Raw genomic sequence first — 19,391 nt, 5'->3', positions numbered from 1 at the left:
GGACTGACATATGAGGAGAGATTGAGTCGGTTAGGATTATATTCACTGGAGTTCAGAAGAGTGAGGGGGGAATCTCATAGAAGCCTATAAAATTCTAACAGGACTTGACGGGGTAGATGCTGGAAGGATGTTCCTGATGGTGGGGGAGTCCAGAGCCAGGGGTCATAGTCTAAGAATACAGGGTAAACCTTTCAGGACTGAGATGAGAAGAAATTTCTTCACCCAGATAGTGTTGAGCCTGTGGAATTCACTACGACAGAAAGCAGTTGAGGCCAAAACATTGAATGTTTTCAAGAAGGAGTTAGATATAGCTCTTGGGTCTAAAGGGATCAAAGGGTATGGGGCGAAAGCCGGAACAGGCTACTGAGTTGGATGATCAGCCATGGTCATAATGAATGGCGGAGCAGGCTCGAACGGCCAAATGGCCTACTCCTGCTCCTATTTTCTATGTTTCTATGTTTCTAATCCTAAATGTGTTGTTGTCATCAGGTGAGGAGGGGTCAAAGGGCTGCCCACTTTTCCGTCTCCCTGTTTGACCACAACAGGTTTATTTCTTTTTTAAGTGGATATACTTACAACTTAAATGAGAGTTTAACTGTTTAAGTGATCATAAAAAGAGCCAATCAGACAAGTTTTCTCGAGTTTAACAAAGAAAAATATGAGCTTTATTGTACTTAAACCGATCTAAGTAAAATAATAAAAGACACTCTAACTTGCACACAAACACACACACACACACACATTTCAGAGTGGGGAAGGATAGATTGGACGAATTAGAGTCCAGAGAAATAAAAGGGGTATACAATCTGTGGAGGTTGGTGACTGCTGGCTTCAGGCTGAATTTGGTGGTCACGTGACTTTCCTTTGGTGGTCCTGAGGCTTCCGGTTTGCAGATATGGATGGCTGATTCGGTGGTTCGCTGGGAGGCAGAAATGCAGATGATTTCCTTCAAGGGTCTCTATTCTTTCTGGAACCTTCCCAAAACTCTCTAGTTCTACCCTCAGGCTTAAGTACTTGAACATAGTGAACACCGATCAATGAACAGACTAACACAAACAAACACAGATCAATTAAACGACTGAACACTACAGTCTGCACCAGAGGATATACCTCGGTGGTCACGTCAGCACACAGAGTTCAAAGCTTGCAAGATTTGAGTAGTTCATCTCTACCAGTTTAACATTCAGGTTTCCAGCCAGTGGATTAAAAAAATCATCATTCGACATAGCACTTTTTCATGACCATGTCTAAAGATTTAACTGTATCACGGCTCTGCCATTCAACAATTGTAGCAAGAAGGAACTGAATTACATCAATAAGAGTTGTTATCCCCGTCCATAGCGTTGATTATGGAATATTTCAGTGGAAAAAAATCTTCCTATTAAGAATATAGATGAAGTTTCCAGGAATAAATATGGACAGAGATGAACAAACAGTCAATGGAAAACAATGGTTCCTCTGCTGTTGGCACCATAGGAACATCTGGGGAATGCAATTAGTTGGGTTGGAATAACAGATGTTCTAAAATTATATTAATATTCTGGAGTTTCATTCAAATACTTTCGGGGGTCATAGGAAAAGTTGCAGAACTTCCAGCATTTCAAACAAATTGCCAAGATTGGTCTGTGGAAAGACTGGGCTGATGTTCTCGCCCCATGCCTTCTTAAATGTCACTAAATGTTAGCTTCCAAACTTTTCATGCTCTGCAACCATTCACTATAGTAAGACCCTCACTGCATCTTTGTCACTGTTTGTCATTTATTTTGTTGTAACATGACAACTCGGAGAGGCATGGTTGGAGCTTCAATGTTTCTTCACTTTCCATATGGCACAGCTGTAGCCACACTATCAACCGTGCTAGAAAGAAAAAAAACCTCAGTGAATTAATAAGATGAATGACAGAAGAAATGACAGTGGTTTTGGAGTCTGATCGTGCATCATTTATCAGAGTCAAGTTCACATCATCAAACTACGTGGAATGGCAAATTTAAATAGTGGGGCCTAAAATGGATAACCTGAAACTTCAGATGTACCTAGACATTAATTCCACATTCATAAAGATGGCTTCTGAAATTAAAATATATTTGCAAGATTCATTTCCATACAGGGTTTAAACGCATGTCATTGGCAATGCTTATAATCCCTACCTCAATCTGCTCAAGTCTGTTGAGGTAGCAATTCATTCGGGCAAAGATCAGGAGAGCATTAAAGTCCCACTCTTTCACACTTTCACCTTCCTTGTAGTACTTCTGCAGATTTCCTCGCTTTTCCTCATAAATTTGTTTGAAAAGGCACAGGATGTCAACAGATCCCCGCACCTTGCTCAAGCTTTCCTCCACTTCGCCTTTCAGGATGTCTTCTGGGTTGAGATAAGCACGAGACTGCAACATGCAAAAATGGCACAAATACAATAATGGAGCAGGAGGAGCTCTCAAGAGTACTGCATTCATTTATAGAATTTGAAGTGATTCGATTCATTGGCTGAATGGGGAGGGGATCTAGGGGTGTTGTGCTTTGCAACACTAATGCTCAATGCCTTGACATATGAAGACCAGCAGTACAATCCCCACTTTACTCAGTTACCAAACTCAGCAACATTCACTGAACACTGGGGCATTGCTTATGCTAGAGAGAGGGGAAAAATCAGAAGGAAGTGTAACACTCAGATGATACCAAGCTACTAAAGGGGCACTGACACAATACTGGATGAAGTTATGAGCTCTCAGCCAAGCGTGAAAGCCAGCCTGACCTGAAGAACAAGGTGATAGCATGGAAAAGTTATGTGAAGATTAAATTACACAACTTTTTAAGAGTCTCATTTAGACAGTCTTGTTTTTTTAACAGAAAGACTTATGCTTATATAGAGTCTTTCATGACCTCAAGGACATCACAAAATGCTTTATAGTCAATAAAGTAATTTTTGAAGCATAGTCACTGTTGTAATGTAGGAAACTCAGTGGTCACTTTGAGCAGAACAAGCTCCAACAAACAGCAATGTGATAATGACCAGGTACTCTGTTTTTGTGATGTTGTTTGACGAATAAATATTGGCCGGGACACCAGGGATAACTCCCCTGCTCTTCTTCGAAATAGTGTCATGGGATCTTTGACGTTCACCTTGAGAGCAGACGGGGCCTCAGTTTAACAAAAGAATGGAAAGCAATATGATAATGACCAGATCATTTGTTTTCTTTTAAGTATAAGATAGTCACACATCTACATACAAGATGGTGGTGATATAATTTAAGTCCACTAGGTGTTCAAAGGGATCTCAGGCATAATCTAATTGTTTCATATTCCATTAGAGCTAAGGTCATCCTTATAAGCGGAATACATTTGGCCATGATCCACTTTTCTAACACTAGACATTTAATATCAGAACTTTCACTTTGATTTGACTGACTTTTATTAAACATATAGACCAATATAAGGGCACAAGACCTCAGCATGCTCAATAACCTTGATCATCACCTTTCTTCAGAGGTGACTGACTATCTGCTAAGGGGCTTTTGCAGATGACAAACATTAAACACAAGGGCAAATAAGTCCAATTGAACACCCCCACCCCCCCACCCCCCCCCCCCCCCCCCGCACCCCCACAAACATTCTCCTTCGTCTTTAACAACAACTTGCATTTGTATAGTACTTTTAATATAGGAAAAACATCACAAAGTGCTTCACAGAAGTGTAATCAGGAAAAAATGACATAGAGACAAAGAAGGGGACACTAGGAGCTTAGTTAAAGAGGTATGTTTTAAGAAGGATCTTAAAAGAAGTGAAAGAGGCACAGAAGTACCTTTCAGAATTGTTTTAAAAAGTAGGATTGAATTTCTAGTTGCATGTGATTTCAAAGTCAAAATACAGATAAGATTACAGCCTCCATTCCAGTTAATCTCAATTCTCACTGATCACCAGTCTAGTTGATCACATGTTAATTTTCAATAACCTGCTGAATGTAAAACTGGAAGGGAGGCAATTAATAATGAAGTCATGGGCTATACATGGAGGTTCATACTGAAAATATTTGGTTACAGGATGATACAGTTGCATTGTGCTGCCAGTATGCCATGCCACAGAATTATAGGCACCTCCTAGCAGACGACTGATTTCTCAGTCAGGCAGGATGTATATTGTTGGTAGAGCATAGAGGACAATATGAGCAGCTAATTTATTTTTGTAGAAAAAATTTACCTGCCATGACTATCCAGTGTGGTACTGAGCTACAGAGAACAAAAAGAGTCTCTGAGCTAGGAAGGAAACGAACACACGAGTATCCTGATAACTATCTTGTGAGTCCTTGCTTCAAAGTGGAGGTGTATGTGGATTGCAGGTGAGGACAGGATCCAACCAAATCTTAAATAATATGCTGACAGTTTCAGCCTGAGCACACAGTTGGAGGACAACAGTTTGCATTTAGCCAATTAGGCAATATATTGGAGGGCTGCCGACATCAGTATCCCAGTACAAGATATGCATTTTAGGAGAGGAGAGAAGGGAACTGGATGGAAAACACTGACAAATAGGGAAGAATGCTGTCACTTGAATTCAATTACTCAAGAGTTGTAAGATATAAATCCACATGCATCAAGAAGGATGGAGCCAGGGGTCATTGAAAACAGAGGAGTTACACAGTCATGAGATTTCTGTACTTCACAAAGCAGTTTCAAACACTGTACCTGCTGAATGAGGAGGTTGCAGCTCTCCTGCAGAAGGACAATGATACGTGCTGGAGTGTTGTAGTATTTGGATCTAGTCCAGATCAGGCACACCAAGTGCATGAGGCAGCTAATCAGGGGCTTCACCTCATTGAATTCCACATTCTCAACATCCTCGAAATGGCGCTGAAGTGGCTTCAAGTGCAGATTAATATCCCGCGCCTCAGTTAGAGCTGGCAGGAGATAGTAAAATTACCCAAATTAGACAAAATAAAACCCTTCCAAGTGCACATGGCTTTATTGCAGGTGACAGTTCAGCAATTTTACAACTGTCAGTTATGCTGGCTTATCCAGTCGACCAACATAGTTGGCAATTCAACATGTGACATGACAACCTTCCACCCAGCACACTGGCCTCCTACATGCGTGCACGCTACTGGCAAATTCTAGATCTGCTTTTGCTTTGTCTTGCTGCAGAGTGAGGGAGAAATAGATGAAAGCTGTAAAGCAGGGCTATGTCAGCATTTACAGCAATTGTGAATTCACTTCATGGAAACAACATGGCTTCTAATTTTAGTGGAGAGTTTTTGCTACTATTGCATAGTCTGGGGTAGTGCTGTATCAAGTGAGAAAGCACTTACAAATCGCAGATGAATAAGGTTGATGGAGAGAGAGACAGAGATACAGAGAAAGAAAGTAGGAAAGCGAACGGATGAAGAACAAATTAATAGGTCATGCAATGGATGTAGCTTGCTACTTGGAGCTATGTTAATACATTTCAGCCATACATCTTCTGCAGCTGTGTTAAATATATGCACTATTCATAAAACAGCTCACTGAAACAAAAACAAAATACTTTGGATGTTGGAAATCTGACATAAAAACAGAGACTGTTGAAACACTCAGCAGGTCAGATAGCTTCCATAGAGGCAGAAAGAGAGTTAATGTGAGAGATGTTGCCAGCAATGACGAGGTCCCGACATTGGAACGTAAAGCGGGTGGTGTGACTACGTGGGCGGGGTACAGAGGTGAAACAACAATATTGTCAGGGGTAATAAAAACAAGAAATGCTGGAAATACTCAGCAGGTCTGGCAGCATCTGTCGAGAGAGAAGCAGAGTTAACGTTTCAGGTCAGTGACCCTTCTTCAGAACTGGCAAATATTAGAAATGTAAAAGGTTATCAGCAAGCGGAGGTGGGACAAGAGATAACAAAGGAGAAGGAGTAGATAGGACGAGGCCACAGTATAGACCAGAAGGTCTTGGAGCAAAGATATGTTAATGGTGTGTTGAAAGACAAAGCATTAATACAGAAAGGGTGTTAACGGACTGAAAATTGAACAGCCACAAGTACAAACATGAAAAAAACAGTGGGTAAGCAAACTGAACAAACTAAGATGAAATAAAATAAAATAAACACAAAAAATATATAAAAAAAGGAAAAAGAAAAAAATAACTAAAAATAAAAGTAAAATGGGGGGCCCGTCATGCTCTGAAATTATTGAACTCAATGTTAAGTCCGGCAGGCTGTAGTGTGCCGAATCGGTAAATGAGATGCTGTTCCTCGAGCTTGCGTTGATGTTCACTGGATCACAGCTACCTCGACTACACTTCTTCACACCCTGCCTCCTGTAAGGACTCCATTCCATTCTCCCAGTTTCTCCATCTCCGACGCATCTGCTCTGATGAGGCTACCTTCCAAGACAGCGCTTCTGATATGTCTTCCTTTTTCCTCAACCAAGGATTCCCCCCCACTGTGGTTGACAGGGCCCTCAACCGTGTCCAGCCCATTTCCCGCACCTCTACCCTCACTCCTTACCCTGCCTCCCAGAACTGCGACAGGGTTCCCCTTGTCCTCACTTTCCACCCCATCAGCCTCCATATCCAAAGGATCATCCTCCACCATTTCCGCCACCTCCAGCGTGATGCCACTACCAAACACATCTTCCCCTCCCTTCCCCTGTCAGCATTCCAAAGGGATTGTTCCCTCCGTGACACCCTGGTCCACTCCTCCATTACCCCATCACCTCGTCCCCTTCCCATGGCACCTTCCCCTGCAATCGCAGGAGGTGTAATACCTGCCCATTTACCTCCTCTCTCCTCACTATCCCAGGCCCCAAACACTCCTTTCAGGTGAAGCAGCGATTTACTTGTACTTCTTTCAATGTAGTATACTGTGTTTGCTGCTCACAATGTGGTCTCCTCTACATTGAGGAGCCCAAACGCAGACTGGGTGACCGCTTTTGGAACACCTCCGCTCAGTCCACAAGCAGGACCCTGAGCTTCCAGTTGCTTGCCATTTCAACACGCCCCCCTGCTCTCATGCTCACATCTCTGTCATGGGACTGCTGCAGTGTTCCAGTGAACATCAATGCAAGCTCGAGGAACAGCATCTCATTTACCGATTAGACACACTACAGCCTGCCAACTCAACATTGAGTTCAATAATTTCAGAGTATCACGGGCCCCACATTTTACTTTTATTTTGTTATTTTTTCTTTTTCCTTTTTAACATTTTTTTTTGTGTTTATTTTATTTTATTTCATCTTAGTTTGTTCAGTTTGCTTACCCACTGTTTTTTTCATGTTAGTACTTGTGGCTGTTCGTTAACACCCTTTCTGTAATAATGCTTTGTCTTTCAACACACCATTAACATATTTTTGCTCCATGACCTTCTGGTCTATTCTGTGACCTCGTCCTATCTACACCTTCTCCTTTGTTATCTCTTACCCCACCCCCACTTTACTAGCTTATAACCTTTTACATTTCTAATATTTGCCAGTTCTGAAGAAGGGTCACTGACCTGAAATGTTAACTCTGCTTCTCTCTCGACAGATGCTGCCAGACCTGCTGAGCATTTCCAGCATTTCTTGTTTTTATTTCAGAGTTCCAGCATCTGCAGTATTTTGCTTTTAATATTGTCAGTGGTGTCCAATTAACAGCCGGCAGGCATGGGAGCTGGCCAATTAGGTGGTGTGGGGCAGGGGGTGGCAACTACCAGGTCATGACAGGCAGGCAGTATTAAATGTCTCTCAAAAGATGAATACAAAATTAGAGAAGGGGATGCCCAGTCAGCAGCAATACCCAGGCAGCAGCATTGGCTGTTAGATGCATGTTAGCCTCTCTGTGGAGGACACTGGTCAGTCAGAGTTGATCCCTGCACTGCCAGTACTGAATAGTTGCATGCAGCAAACTTCCCTGTGACACCATGATGGACAGCAAGGCTGCCATCAATGTAGGTGTGATGCGTGTTTATGATGGACAAGGGACAATGTTAATTTATGTGCTTACAGGAGAAGAAAGCTCACAATGCACGTGTGAGAAGGACCGGAGGCGGCATGCCATGTTTTGTGGTCCTGCTAGCAATGAAAGAGGAGGCCATGGAGCTAAGAGGCCTGGAGGCAGGGCAGCCTGTCGCTGATAGTGAGGTGGGTGTGGAGCCACCAGACAATGAGTGCCTTTAATGGATGAGGGAAACACACCCTCTGGTGAGCAATAGGCACAGTGCTCATGTGGCCATCACCTGTCACATGGAGCTCTAGAAGATGAGTAATCAGAAGGACATGTTGGAACACTCAGTGTCCTCTCATCACTCTTCTCTGTCTCGCAGGTTAAGTAGAAGAAGAGGCAGCTGCCGAGCCTGTGAGACAGTTTTCCAGCTCTGAGCAGAAGCAGACCTCAGAGGATATAGCGTCACATCATTCCTCTGCACCCTCCGCCAGTGCATATACCCTCACATTGGTGGACAGTCGCATGCGTGAAGGAATGGGGTCACAATCTGGTGAGCACAGCATAGACAAGCCCCAGCAGCTGACAGAGGCAGTGACAGTTGCAGCCACTCACACTCTGAGGAGCGGAAGGGCCAGGTGATGCTGGGCTTCAGGCTGTTGACGTGCATCTTCAGTCAGGCGACAGCAGATGTTTTACAGAGGGGTTTTACATGGTTTCTAGCCCTTCAGTGTACTATGATGGGAGGGCCTTAGACAGTGGCCTTTCCCCATTGAACCATTGCAGCGGCTGCCACAAACTTTAGTGCGTCACACAGCACATAGTCCTGGACTTCAGAATGTGCCAGTTTGCAGTTGTCGACAGCTCTTTACACTGGAAGTGTTTCAGGGGGACCAAAGAGCCTCTTTTTCTGAGTTGATGGTCCTTCAGCAGCAGTTGATGTTTATCTCCGTGTGCCTCTCTGGAAACAGCCCTTGGAGCAGTGAGTCCTGCGTTACAGAGCTGCTCAGGAGAAACCTTGACAAAAAACCACTACATCTTTTTCCAGATCTTCTTTACAAAGGCACATTCCAGAAGGAGGTAGGCAACAGTCTCTTCCCCATCACAGCCACCACGAGGGCAGCACGTGGAGGCAGTGAGACTCTGGACGTGCAGGAAGGATGTGACAGGGAGGGACCTTCTCAGCACTAGCCAAGCTATGTCTAGATGCTTGTTTGAAAGTTCTGGAGGTGAGGCGTTCAGCCAAATGACCATGACAGTCTGCTAAAGAAACCATCCGACAGTATTCACCATCTCCTTTTCCCGCAGGGCCTTGAGCACGAAGTGACACTTGGTGTTTGTGAACCGTGGGTATATGCACAGTTTGATGCAGTTGCACACAAAGGTGTCCATCAGGATGAGGGCGACATTGGGTACATATTTCCCCCCTTGATCTAGAGGTTTGAACATCGTGTCCCTGCAGACATGGTCAAGTTTTGATCTCCAGATTAAATGGAAGATGGCTCAGGTCACTGCTGCGGTGCAGGAGCAGGGTATGGGCCAGATCTGCGCCATGTACAGCAACATTGAGAACACCTCGCACCTGATGAACCAGGTTCTTTCCTGCAATGGAGAGGGAGTGTTGCTCCCACATGACCAGTTTATGTGTCACCCAGATTTTGGGGCAGGCTCCAGGCCCTCCAAACCATATCCCCAGCACCTTCAGGTAGTCTGATCTAACAGTGAAGGGGACAAAGGATCAGTCGACCCAGTTCCCAAAGAATATGGCCTCGCTTTTGCCATGATTTACTTTGGCTCCCGAGGCTAGTTTGAACTTGTCACAGAGTTCATCCATCTGTGAACGGACAGTGGATCCAAGCAGAAGATGGTGAGGTCATCCCTGTACAGGGAGGCTTTGACCTGCACGCCTCTGCTGCCTGAGATCATCATCCCTCTTATGCCCACAACTTTGATGGACTCGGCAAAAGGTTCAATACAGGACATGATCGAGACAGAGGAGAGAGGACAGCCCTGCCTGCTTCCAGATTTGATCAGAAAACTTATCAATTCCCACCCATTGATTAAAACTGGGCTACTAATGCTTGTGTAGAATTGGATCCAATTGTGGATTTCCTCCCCAAACCCCATTTTGGACAGCACGTCCATCATGCAGGTGTGCAATATTCTGTCAAAGGCCTTCTCCTGGTCCAGGCTGATGAGGCAGGTGTCCTCCCCTCAAGGCCTCAGGCAACCAGAGGACGATTGCCAAGGCCATCTAAAGCCACAGAGCAGAAAGGTCAGCAGTCTGTCTCCACCTCAGCTAACAGCGTAGGAAGAGCACCATGTAGGATCACCAGCAAGCACGCTGAGAAAATCCATCGAGCCGCACTTGAGTTTCACTGGGTGATAGCGTGTAGTTCAATGTTACCTAGTTGTTTATTTGTGATTAATGAAATCTGATATGCTGCAAAATTAATCCTTTACTCATTTCTGCAATAATGACCCATTAACAATTTGATTGCTCTTGCAAAGAGTGTAATGGAAAGGTCCACACTGCATTATAGCAATACATTATCCATGCAGTGACCTGATGTCAGAACGGGACCCGTGAGATGATAAGGGCATGCAAGGAAAGGGCAACAGGGCTATAGAAGGTAGAAGATTTATTTGTTTACATGGGCGCCGAAGGAAGACTCATGAGAAAGGTGCCTGTATTAGTGAATTGCGAGCCTCCCTAGCGTATATTTCAATGCTCCTTGCCTGCAGTCCCTCTGGTCCATCGCCACGGCCTGCGTGGTCAGCAGTTCCCTCCACATCTTCATCCTCAGAGGAGGCATCATGTGCCAGGATGTCCTCGTTGTGCAACCTCTCCCCTCTGTAGCACCAGGTTGAGGAGAGCACAGCAAACCACCATGGTAAGCAAGACGCTTGATAGGCCTTGAAGGGCTCCACCAGATCTATCCAGGTATCTGATGCGCATCTTCAGAAACCCTATGGCCTGCTCAATGGTCACTTGATGTGACAGCTGTTGTATATCTCCTCTGCATTTGTGCTGGGGTCCCGCACAGACATAAGAAGCCATGTCTTCAGTGGACAGCCCTTGTCACCCAATATCCATTTTTGAAGGAACGTGGGGGGCCTGAAAAGTTTGGTCACCTTCCTTAGAATGAAGGCATCCCAACAGCTTCCCGGGAACCTTGCACAGACCTAAGGGAAGCGTTTGCGATAGTCGCAAGCCATTTTCACATTAAGGGAGTGGAAGCCCAAGCTGTTGATGAAGGCTGCTGCCTGGTCTGTAGGAGCCTTAATGGCCATGTGTGCAGTCAATAACACCTTGCACCTGGGGGAAATCCAGTGATGGCCCCGAATCCTACAGCTCTATCAGGCTGACCATCAGGATCAGTGCAAAAGTGCACGTAGTGGCTGACCCTCTTGAACATGGCACTGGTGACCATCTTGATACAGCAATGAGCTGCAGACTAGGAAATCCCACAGATACCTCCAGAAGATCCCTGCAATGATAGCATAAAAACTCAGTGCCACTGTGATCTTTACCAGCATGGGCAATGGGTACCCACCACTTCCCATAGAGCTCAGCTTCTCCTCCATCATGGCGCACAGCTCTGTGACTGACTCCCTGAAGAGGAGCAGTCTTCGGCGACACTGCTGCTCTGACATTCGCAGTAAGCAGAGCCTCTGAAAGTAAACCCTCTCTGGTGGGTACTGTCTTCTGCACACAAGAGGCTGGTTGCATGCCCCTCTGCGCCCCCTTCCAGCCTCATGATCCTGGTGCCCCTCTGGGTGCTGCAGCTCTGCTCCCAGTGGCTGCAGCTTTCTCCCTGTCTGATGCGCCCCCTCACTGGAGGTCTCAAAACTGGAGTGAATCAGACCCGTTGTAAATTGCTGCACTCACTTCTCAAGGCCTCTCATTCCACTTACTCTGTATACATAAGTTGCAAGTCAGAGAGGACACTCATTCTGAATGCCTTTGAAATGCTCGCCAAGTTTGGCCAGCCTCCAGATTACCAATACTGCAGTTTTTGCACCATCACCCTCCCTACACTGCTGTACTAGTTCTTGCAACGGCTGCCAACTGCAGCCAAGAATGACCTTCCGCTGAGCTTCCACCTCCTGATAGATGGTGAGGCTCTGAAGCACCGTTATTTGCGTGCACCCCTCACAAAACAGTAAATACCTCAGAAAATTGCTGTTAGTAGTCTGTTTAACAGGCTGAATTGCCTGTCCGTTGTCTTAAAGCATAGCCTCCATCCGCCAGCGCGGCTGCCTCCAGGAATACCCTTAGATGTCTGTAAAGATGTCTGGCTTCCATCCCGACATTATCCACTGGCATTCTGCTGCCCCAACTGCCTTCCAGCCCATCACCGCTGTAACAAAATTCCACCCAATATTTCAGGTCAATGACTGAACTGATAAAAGGTCATTAACGTGAAGCATTAATGCTGCTTCTCTCCCCATAGATGCTGCCTGACCTGCTGAGTGTTTCCATCACTTCATTTTTAGCTCAGTTTAACAGATCTGTTCATAACATCGACCCGGCATAATACTCATATTTTTTCTTCATGTACATCACAACTAAAGTGACTGAGAAAGTGAAATTCCAAGTTTATATAATAATGTATACACAATATTGAAAATAAAAGATTCATTTACAGTGCAGCGACACAACCTGGGAGTTCAGAAGATATTTATTTAATTATCTATTGAACTTGAGGCCTAACCTGCAACGACGTCACTGAACATGGTTTTGAACACTGGGAAGTAGCTGCTCTCCATCCTCTCCAACAGCTCCACCATCAATTGCACCTTTCTGGACCTTAGTTGATCATAAATGCATTCCAGGTTGGTGCACCTGAGGCAGGGTAAATCATCAGTGAATACATCAACAATACATCTGCTTGAGAGTACAGCTCTGGCAATGCAAGTAACAGAACACCTATAGTGCACCCTATAGATAATGTAAAAACTACTCACCTTGCTTCACAATTTATGGAATTGAACAAACGGGGTTGAATTTTCGTTCAAATAAGGGGGCAAGAACAGAGGCAGGCAGGCAAGTAATTTCATGCCACTGGCCAGCATGCCAGTTTGCGGGCACCATCCTGCTCCCGGACCATTTTCCCAGATGTGGGATCAGGTGCGGAAGGGCTACTCGCCCGCAAGCAGGGAGTAGCCAATTAAGGTAAGTTAAGTGCCAATTAAGGCCAATTATCAGAGGCCAACTGAAATGTTCCAATCAGCCGGCGGACCCTCCCCCCCCCACACCGTGGCATTGGGAACAGGCCAGCTGCTTGAGGTGGCTTCTTGGTGGAAGACCCCACCAACCTGGTTACAGCTGCAGCCACATGCTGCCCTGTGGAGGGATTTCCCCTCTACGATGGTGGCTCGCCAGATGTGACCCCTTTGTAATTCGAAAGTTTTCAAAGTTGCTGAGAGGGCACCTCAAGATGGCGACACCCTCTCTCTCCCTTACCTGCAATGGCAAGCTGAACCACCTTCCATGCTGGAGTGCCTCCTATTGGCCCGCCTGCTTCAAGAGCCCAACCGACAGTCCTTAATTGGACGGCAAGAGTGGTCTCTGGTCATTAATTGACCAATTCAGGGAAAATCAATGCCAGGTGACTGCTCCCAACATAGTGCAGTGCCAGGACCACCATCTGACCCAAAACCCAAAAACCTGCCCACAGAGTTTCAAGCAATGGTGGCAAATACCCAGAATTAACTTCACATTATCATTCCTAATAGGGTTTTCCTTGTGTTATTTGCCATTTATTACATTACTCCTTTTCTCAGTAATGTACTTGCTTTCTTTTCAAAGAGTGTTGGCTCTTTGCTGGGGTGTGATTCCACAATTTTTTTCCAATACAGCCATTCTTCATGTTTGAGAGTCAACAAGCTATTTGACTACAGGTGGCATCACATGTCAGTCTGGTCCCCTCCTCCTGCAACACAAGCATCCTCTGCAGTAGCTGTCACTGGATAGCAATAGGGAGTGGAATCTTGGCTTTTACTCTCCTAATCTGGGAGAGTTTAGCTAGTTTTGTTATTCCAACTGCTCGGCCAACATACAGTGAGAATAGGACAGAGTTTCCCTTTATGGAACATTTACTGCTCATTTCATCATTCCTATCTACCTAGAGAAAGAGTGAGCTTTTCATTTCTCACAAATGTTCAATTTTGTTCATTTATTCTTGGCACAGGAAGAAATTAACACACCCAAAATTAAATCAGTCACAAAATAATCAGAGAACAGTAAGTTTCACCATATGCATGAGCTCCGTTACCGAATGACAAGAGGCAGCTCCTCTTTGCGATGCTTCATCTGGTACATTACTAACCTAAAAGGCCATGAGGAGATGACCCCAAATAACACATTGGAACTTCCCCATGGATGGAGAGGAGTAAAGGAACACATCTACAAATCAATCTTGGGTGAAAAAGAAGCATGTTTTCTGATAAAACCTTTTCTTTTTGATATCACTCTGACTAAATGGATCATGTGTGGAAGGACTAAATTGGATTAACAATACTGAGCAGTCTTGAGACATAGGTTCAGTTCCCTACACTACCAAGTTGTTGTTCTTGCCCACGCCACTGTGCAGGGATGCCCAACAGATGTTAAGCATGGCCCTCCTAGTGGCCAGAAGGATAATGTCAGAGACGTAGGAGCAGTCTGTTGGATGACATTTGGTGCAGGGAGACCAGACAAAAAAAGAGAAAGATGGTTTAAAGATACAACCTTTTCATTGCAAAACATGTACGGTAATTAGATCCCAGATTCATATTAAAATTGTTGGTATTCATTACATTGGGATATCATGATGGTCAAACTAAATATGGTAAATTAAACTCACGTGCACTTTTGGTTTTGATTTTAGTCCCCCAACACAAGTGAAATGTTACTAATACAATATTTAGATTTTACAATGACAGTCAGAGTTGCTGAATGCTACCCAGTATTTTGAAACTTAGAAGTTTGCGAGGAGATGATAGAGTCATTAGATTTGTGTTTTTCTGTATTTATTGATTTCCCAGCACTTATTTCTGTTTCTGCACATTAAAGTCTGTTCTGAAGTGACAGCACTGACATATTTTGGATAGCTGACTGTGTCTTTCCAATAGTTCATTATTTGTAGGGGAGTACCACGCAGAGAAGGGATTGAAAGCCATTGCCATAAAATACAGTGTGTGAATTGCACCACCACCACCATCTCAAGGACAATTAGAAATGGAGAATAAATGCTGGCCTTGCCAGCAACGCCCACAGCCCATTGTGTCATCTTTGTGAACAAAGGAAGATAATTGCCAAACACTGTCCTACAAAGATAATGCCCATTTAATTATAGAAAAGCAAAAGAAACAAATAGAAAGAATGTTGATAGCAGCCTTTTGTCTTTCTAAAGGGGGGTATGATGGTGTAATTCCCTGTCCAACTCCAGGCTGCTTTGAAGCACTATTACCTGTTCTTCCAGAACTCCAGTTCCACATTCGGGTTGGGATTGCAGCCTTTGAGCACAGGTTCAGAGGAGTCTCTCTTTAGCACTTCACTGATCTGATGGCTCCAATCAATTATAACAGATTCAACTGCATGCACAGTCCCTTTGTCTCTGATTTCTCCACTGCAATGAGATTGCAGAAATATATTACATATAATATCATCACATTATTTAAATCAACGTATGCCAGCCAAGAGCGACGTCTCAATTCATTCCATCTTCGCTGCCTTCGGAGAATACTTGGCATCAGGTGGCAGGACTATATCTCCAACACAGAAGTCCTTGAAGCGGCCAACATCCCCAGCTTATACACACTACTGAGTCAGCGGCGCTTGAGATGGCTTGGCCATGTGAGCCGCATGGAAGATGGCAGGATCCCCAAAGACACATTGTACAGCGAGCTCGCCACTGGTATCAGACCCACCGGCCGTCCATGTCTCCGTTATAAAGACGTCTGCAAACGCGACATGAAATCATGTGACATTGATCACAAGTCGTGGGAGTCAGTTGCCAGCATTCGCCAGAGCTGGCGGGCAGCCATAAAGACAGGGCTAAATTGTGGCGAGTCGAAGAGACTTAGTAGTTGGCAGGAAAAAAGACAGAGGCGCAAGGGGAGAGCCAACTGTGCAACAGCCCCAACAAACAAATTTCTCTGCAGCACCTGTGGAAGAGCCTGTCACTCCAGAATTGGCCTTTATAGCCACTCCAGGCGCTGCTTCACAAACCACTGACCACCTCCAGGCGCGTATCCATTGTCTCTCGAGATAAGGAGGCCCAAAAGAATTTAAATCTAAGTACTGGATTTTTTGATCTGGCAAAAATCCTGTCAGATTAGAGTTGAGGTAGTCTTTCCACCTGCCTCTTCCCGAGTGCTAACTCCAGGGAATACTACCCGTGTCAGGCTCATTTAAACTTTTGTTGTAGGTTGCTGGCAATATTTATACTACCAGCAAAAGGAAAGATGGTGGCGTAGTGGTAATGTCGCTAAATTAGTAATCCAGAGGCCCAGGCTACTGCCCTGGGACATGGATTAAATTCCCACCTGAGCAGCTGGTGGAGTTTACGTTCAATTAATTAATGAAACCAATTTGGAATTTGGTGCCATGAAACTATCTTCAATTGTTATAAAAACCCATCTGGTTCACTAATGTCCTTTAGGGAAGGAAATCTGCTGTCCTTGCCTGGTCTGGCCTACATGTGACTCCAGAGTATCTCCAGACCAACAGCAATGTGGTTTACTCTTGACTGCCCTCTGAAATGGCCTAGCAACCCACTCAGTTGTCAAGGGCATTTAGTGATGAGCAACAAATGCTGGATTTGCCAGCGACGTCCACACATCCCATGAAAGAATAAAAATAGTTCAGGTTTTGGGGAGGTGGGGTGGGGAATCATGGTCAACAACCCCTGGCTGGAAGAAAACTTATTTTTTGGAACATTTTTAAAGTGGCTTTGCAGCACCTTAATAATTAACCACCATGCAAAACCATCCCCCACCCCACCCCGACTCTACCAAATAATGCTGAATTCAAAAAATAGCCAGGAATGGAACTGCATGCTAAGATGTTGACAGGATGCCTTATTCCCATCATCATTCTATAATTTAGAAGTGGGTATCACATCCCATGGAAAATCCTGGAAGTGGCAACTAACATCGAGCAAACTGCTGATCAGCTCCTTGAACCACTTTCCATTCAGTGCAGAAAGACCGGCCCTAAATTTCTAGCTGATATTTTATAGTAGACAACTTTGACCCAAGTCATGTTACGCACCAATTTTGCTTTCCATCTACCTCTCTTTGGTCTCAGTGGGTCATACATTTCCAGTGACCCACTGGATGGATGGTTAACCTATTCCAGGCCTCTAACTGTGGTATTTTTGGAGTGACGCAAAAAGGCAAGTGAAAAGAGGCCAGGTAGTTTTCCTTTGACTGCTTAGCTTCCAATCAAGGTAGCCCCATCAATGAATCCCTAAAACACTGCAGCTAATGATGAAGGACCTGGTGGCATACAATTAAAAGTAAATCAAAATGACTTTACCTCATTCTATTGCAGTGTGCACAAGTGTTCCTAGATGGGAGACAATTAACTAAAATAATTTGCTCACCAACAATATCTTCCTGATAAAATGTTATGATAGTAGTATCTAATTTAAATATCAAAGCAACAAGTTGTGCACATTGTCATGAAAACATTTAATGCTGAATGATGATTGTTAATTCATCGGTTGGAAATCTAAATTCAACTTTTAAAAAGAAAGCTGCAAACCTAAATTCAACTTTTAAAAAGAAAGCAGCTAAGATGGTCACCGCAATTTGCATTGAAATACCTCACATTCCAAGGTATTGAGTTGGAAATGCATGTCTGAATAGGCCTCATCCAGAACAATGGCTTGAGCAATTGAATGAGCTACCAGGTATTGCTTTCATTAGCAAAGACATTCAAAGCTATCTTGGAACATTAACACTAGTGGAGATGAATCTCAATGGGTAAACATTGAAACAATAAGCCCTGAGAGACATTGGAATTCTTAGACTTGGATCTCATTAAAGTGCATAAGAAAATACACTGGGGTATCATGTGACAGTCTCTCCATCTGTATGAAACCTTGGAATTTCTTTTAGACACATCAGACAAGCATCTGAGCTAACCAGTGCAGGACTCCATTGGGGCTGTCTCTCTCTCTCTCTCCAGGTAACACTAAGGTTGGAACCCTGCCTGTGAGCTGCAAAACATCCAAGTCTATCATTGCTGCAGACAGAGAGCCCAAGGAGAAAACCATCTACATCACTGTCTCCAAGAAAACCCAGAACCAGATGGCCACCTCTACCAACCAGGAACTTCAGGACCATGAATTTAGCCAGAAGGCAACTGAATTACCAGATTCCACAGACTGTATATTCTTTATTTTTGTTCTGGATTCTAATCCAACCAATCTATTCTTCCTCACACTGTAATCTATTTGTGTGTGTGATTCACGTGCGTGTGTGTGAGTGAAAGTTGGAGCATAGTTTATTATTTTTACTTAGATCAGGTTTTTGATTTTAAGTACAATAAACTAACCTATTTCTTGTTTAAACTCAAGAAATGATCACAGCACATAAAGGGTTAAACACTCACTGAACTGGTAAGCAGATTCACTGTTTAAAAGAAATAAACCTTGTTGCAGTCAAGCAAGGAGAGGGACAAGAGGGGAACCTTTCAACCCCTCCTTACCTGATCATAACAATATTCTTAATGAAACTATAGGGAGTGAAATTGGTCTTTGCCAGAAGCAGCTAATGGGTTTACAGCATCTTAGGGACTGTAAAGAGTATACCAAGGAGGTACAGTATATCAGAAAATTGAGGGAGGCTATGATGTTTGGAGCTCGAAAGAATGCCTACCTGATTTTATTTTCCATTGAAGTGACACTATAATGTGCCGGGGATGCATTTATCCAAAATGCTGATTGTACTGACAGCCAGGCCAGAATAAGCAGACTCTGGACAGACACTTCCCAAAGAGGAGCGGAGGGAAACTCACTAAGGCTCGCTTCATACACCTCTCTAATTTCAGATCAGTTTTGGGAGAGGCCCAGGAGACAGTCCCCAGTGGATGTTATGTAGCATTAGGAAACTAAGAAAGGAGGAGGGGAGAAAAGTGCCTTAAAAGAGAATCTCCCCCTTCCTCACAAAGAGAAGTTTAAAAATATGGTTCTTACTTTTTTCCCAACTCATACACAGCTGCAGCTCTCTCTGCTCCTGCTGGCAAAGGCAGCAGAGTCTTGCCTTTCACTTGACCAACGACTACAAAGACATTACTCTTCAGGCTGTGGACATGCCGCATGACATCTTGGGACACAACTTGCGGCCAATTGTTGTGATTCCTGCTGTTGGTTAAAACTGGCACGACCACCTAGGGAAAATGTCAGATAGCTCTGGTCAATTCGGAATAGTGTAAATCAATCTCTTATTCCTGATCACCAAATGCTATACAGGACTAATGCACATTTGTGCTGTTCATATTTAACAATCAGATT

General features: G+C 44.3%; 1 protein-coding gene across 1 annotated transcript in view; it reads right to left on the bottom strand.

Moving 5' to 3' along the window:
- The window catches only part of LOC137384244 (dynein axonemal heavy chain 9-like), a 584,247-nt gene that overhangs the window by 556,677 nt on the left and 8,179 nt on the right, over positions 1–19,391 (bottom strand). The window contains exons 2-6 of the mRNA XM_068057979.1: positions 19,074–19,267; positions 15,339–15,497; positions 12,600–12,730; positions 4,677–4,888; positions 2,148–2,381 (exon numbers count right to left, since the gene is read on the bottom strand). Coding sequence (XP_067914080.1) covers positions 2,148–2,381; positions 4,677–4,888; positions 12,600–12,730; positions 15,339–15,497; positions 19,074–19,267 — 930 coding nt within the window. The remainder of the gene's footprint in view (positions 1–2,147; positions 2,382–4,676; positions 4,889–12,599; positions 12,731–15,338; positions 15,498–19,073; positions 19,268–19,391) is intronic.

The sequence above is a fragment of the Heterodontus francisci genome, chromosome 26, assembly GCF_036365525.1.
Source record: "Heterodontus francisci isolate sHetFra1 chromosome 26, sHetFra1.hap1, whole genome shotgun sequence".
In the NCBI taxonomy this organism is placed as follows: domain Eukaryota; kingdom Metazoa; phylum Chordata; class Chondrichthyes; order Heterodontiformes; family Heterodontidae; genus Heterodontus; species Heterodontus francisci.
Note: the sequence above shows the minus strand (reverse complement) of the source record. Positions and strands in the feature narration are given on the sequence as shown.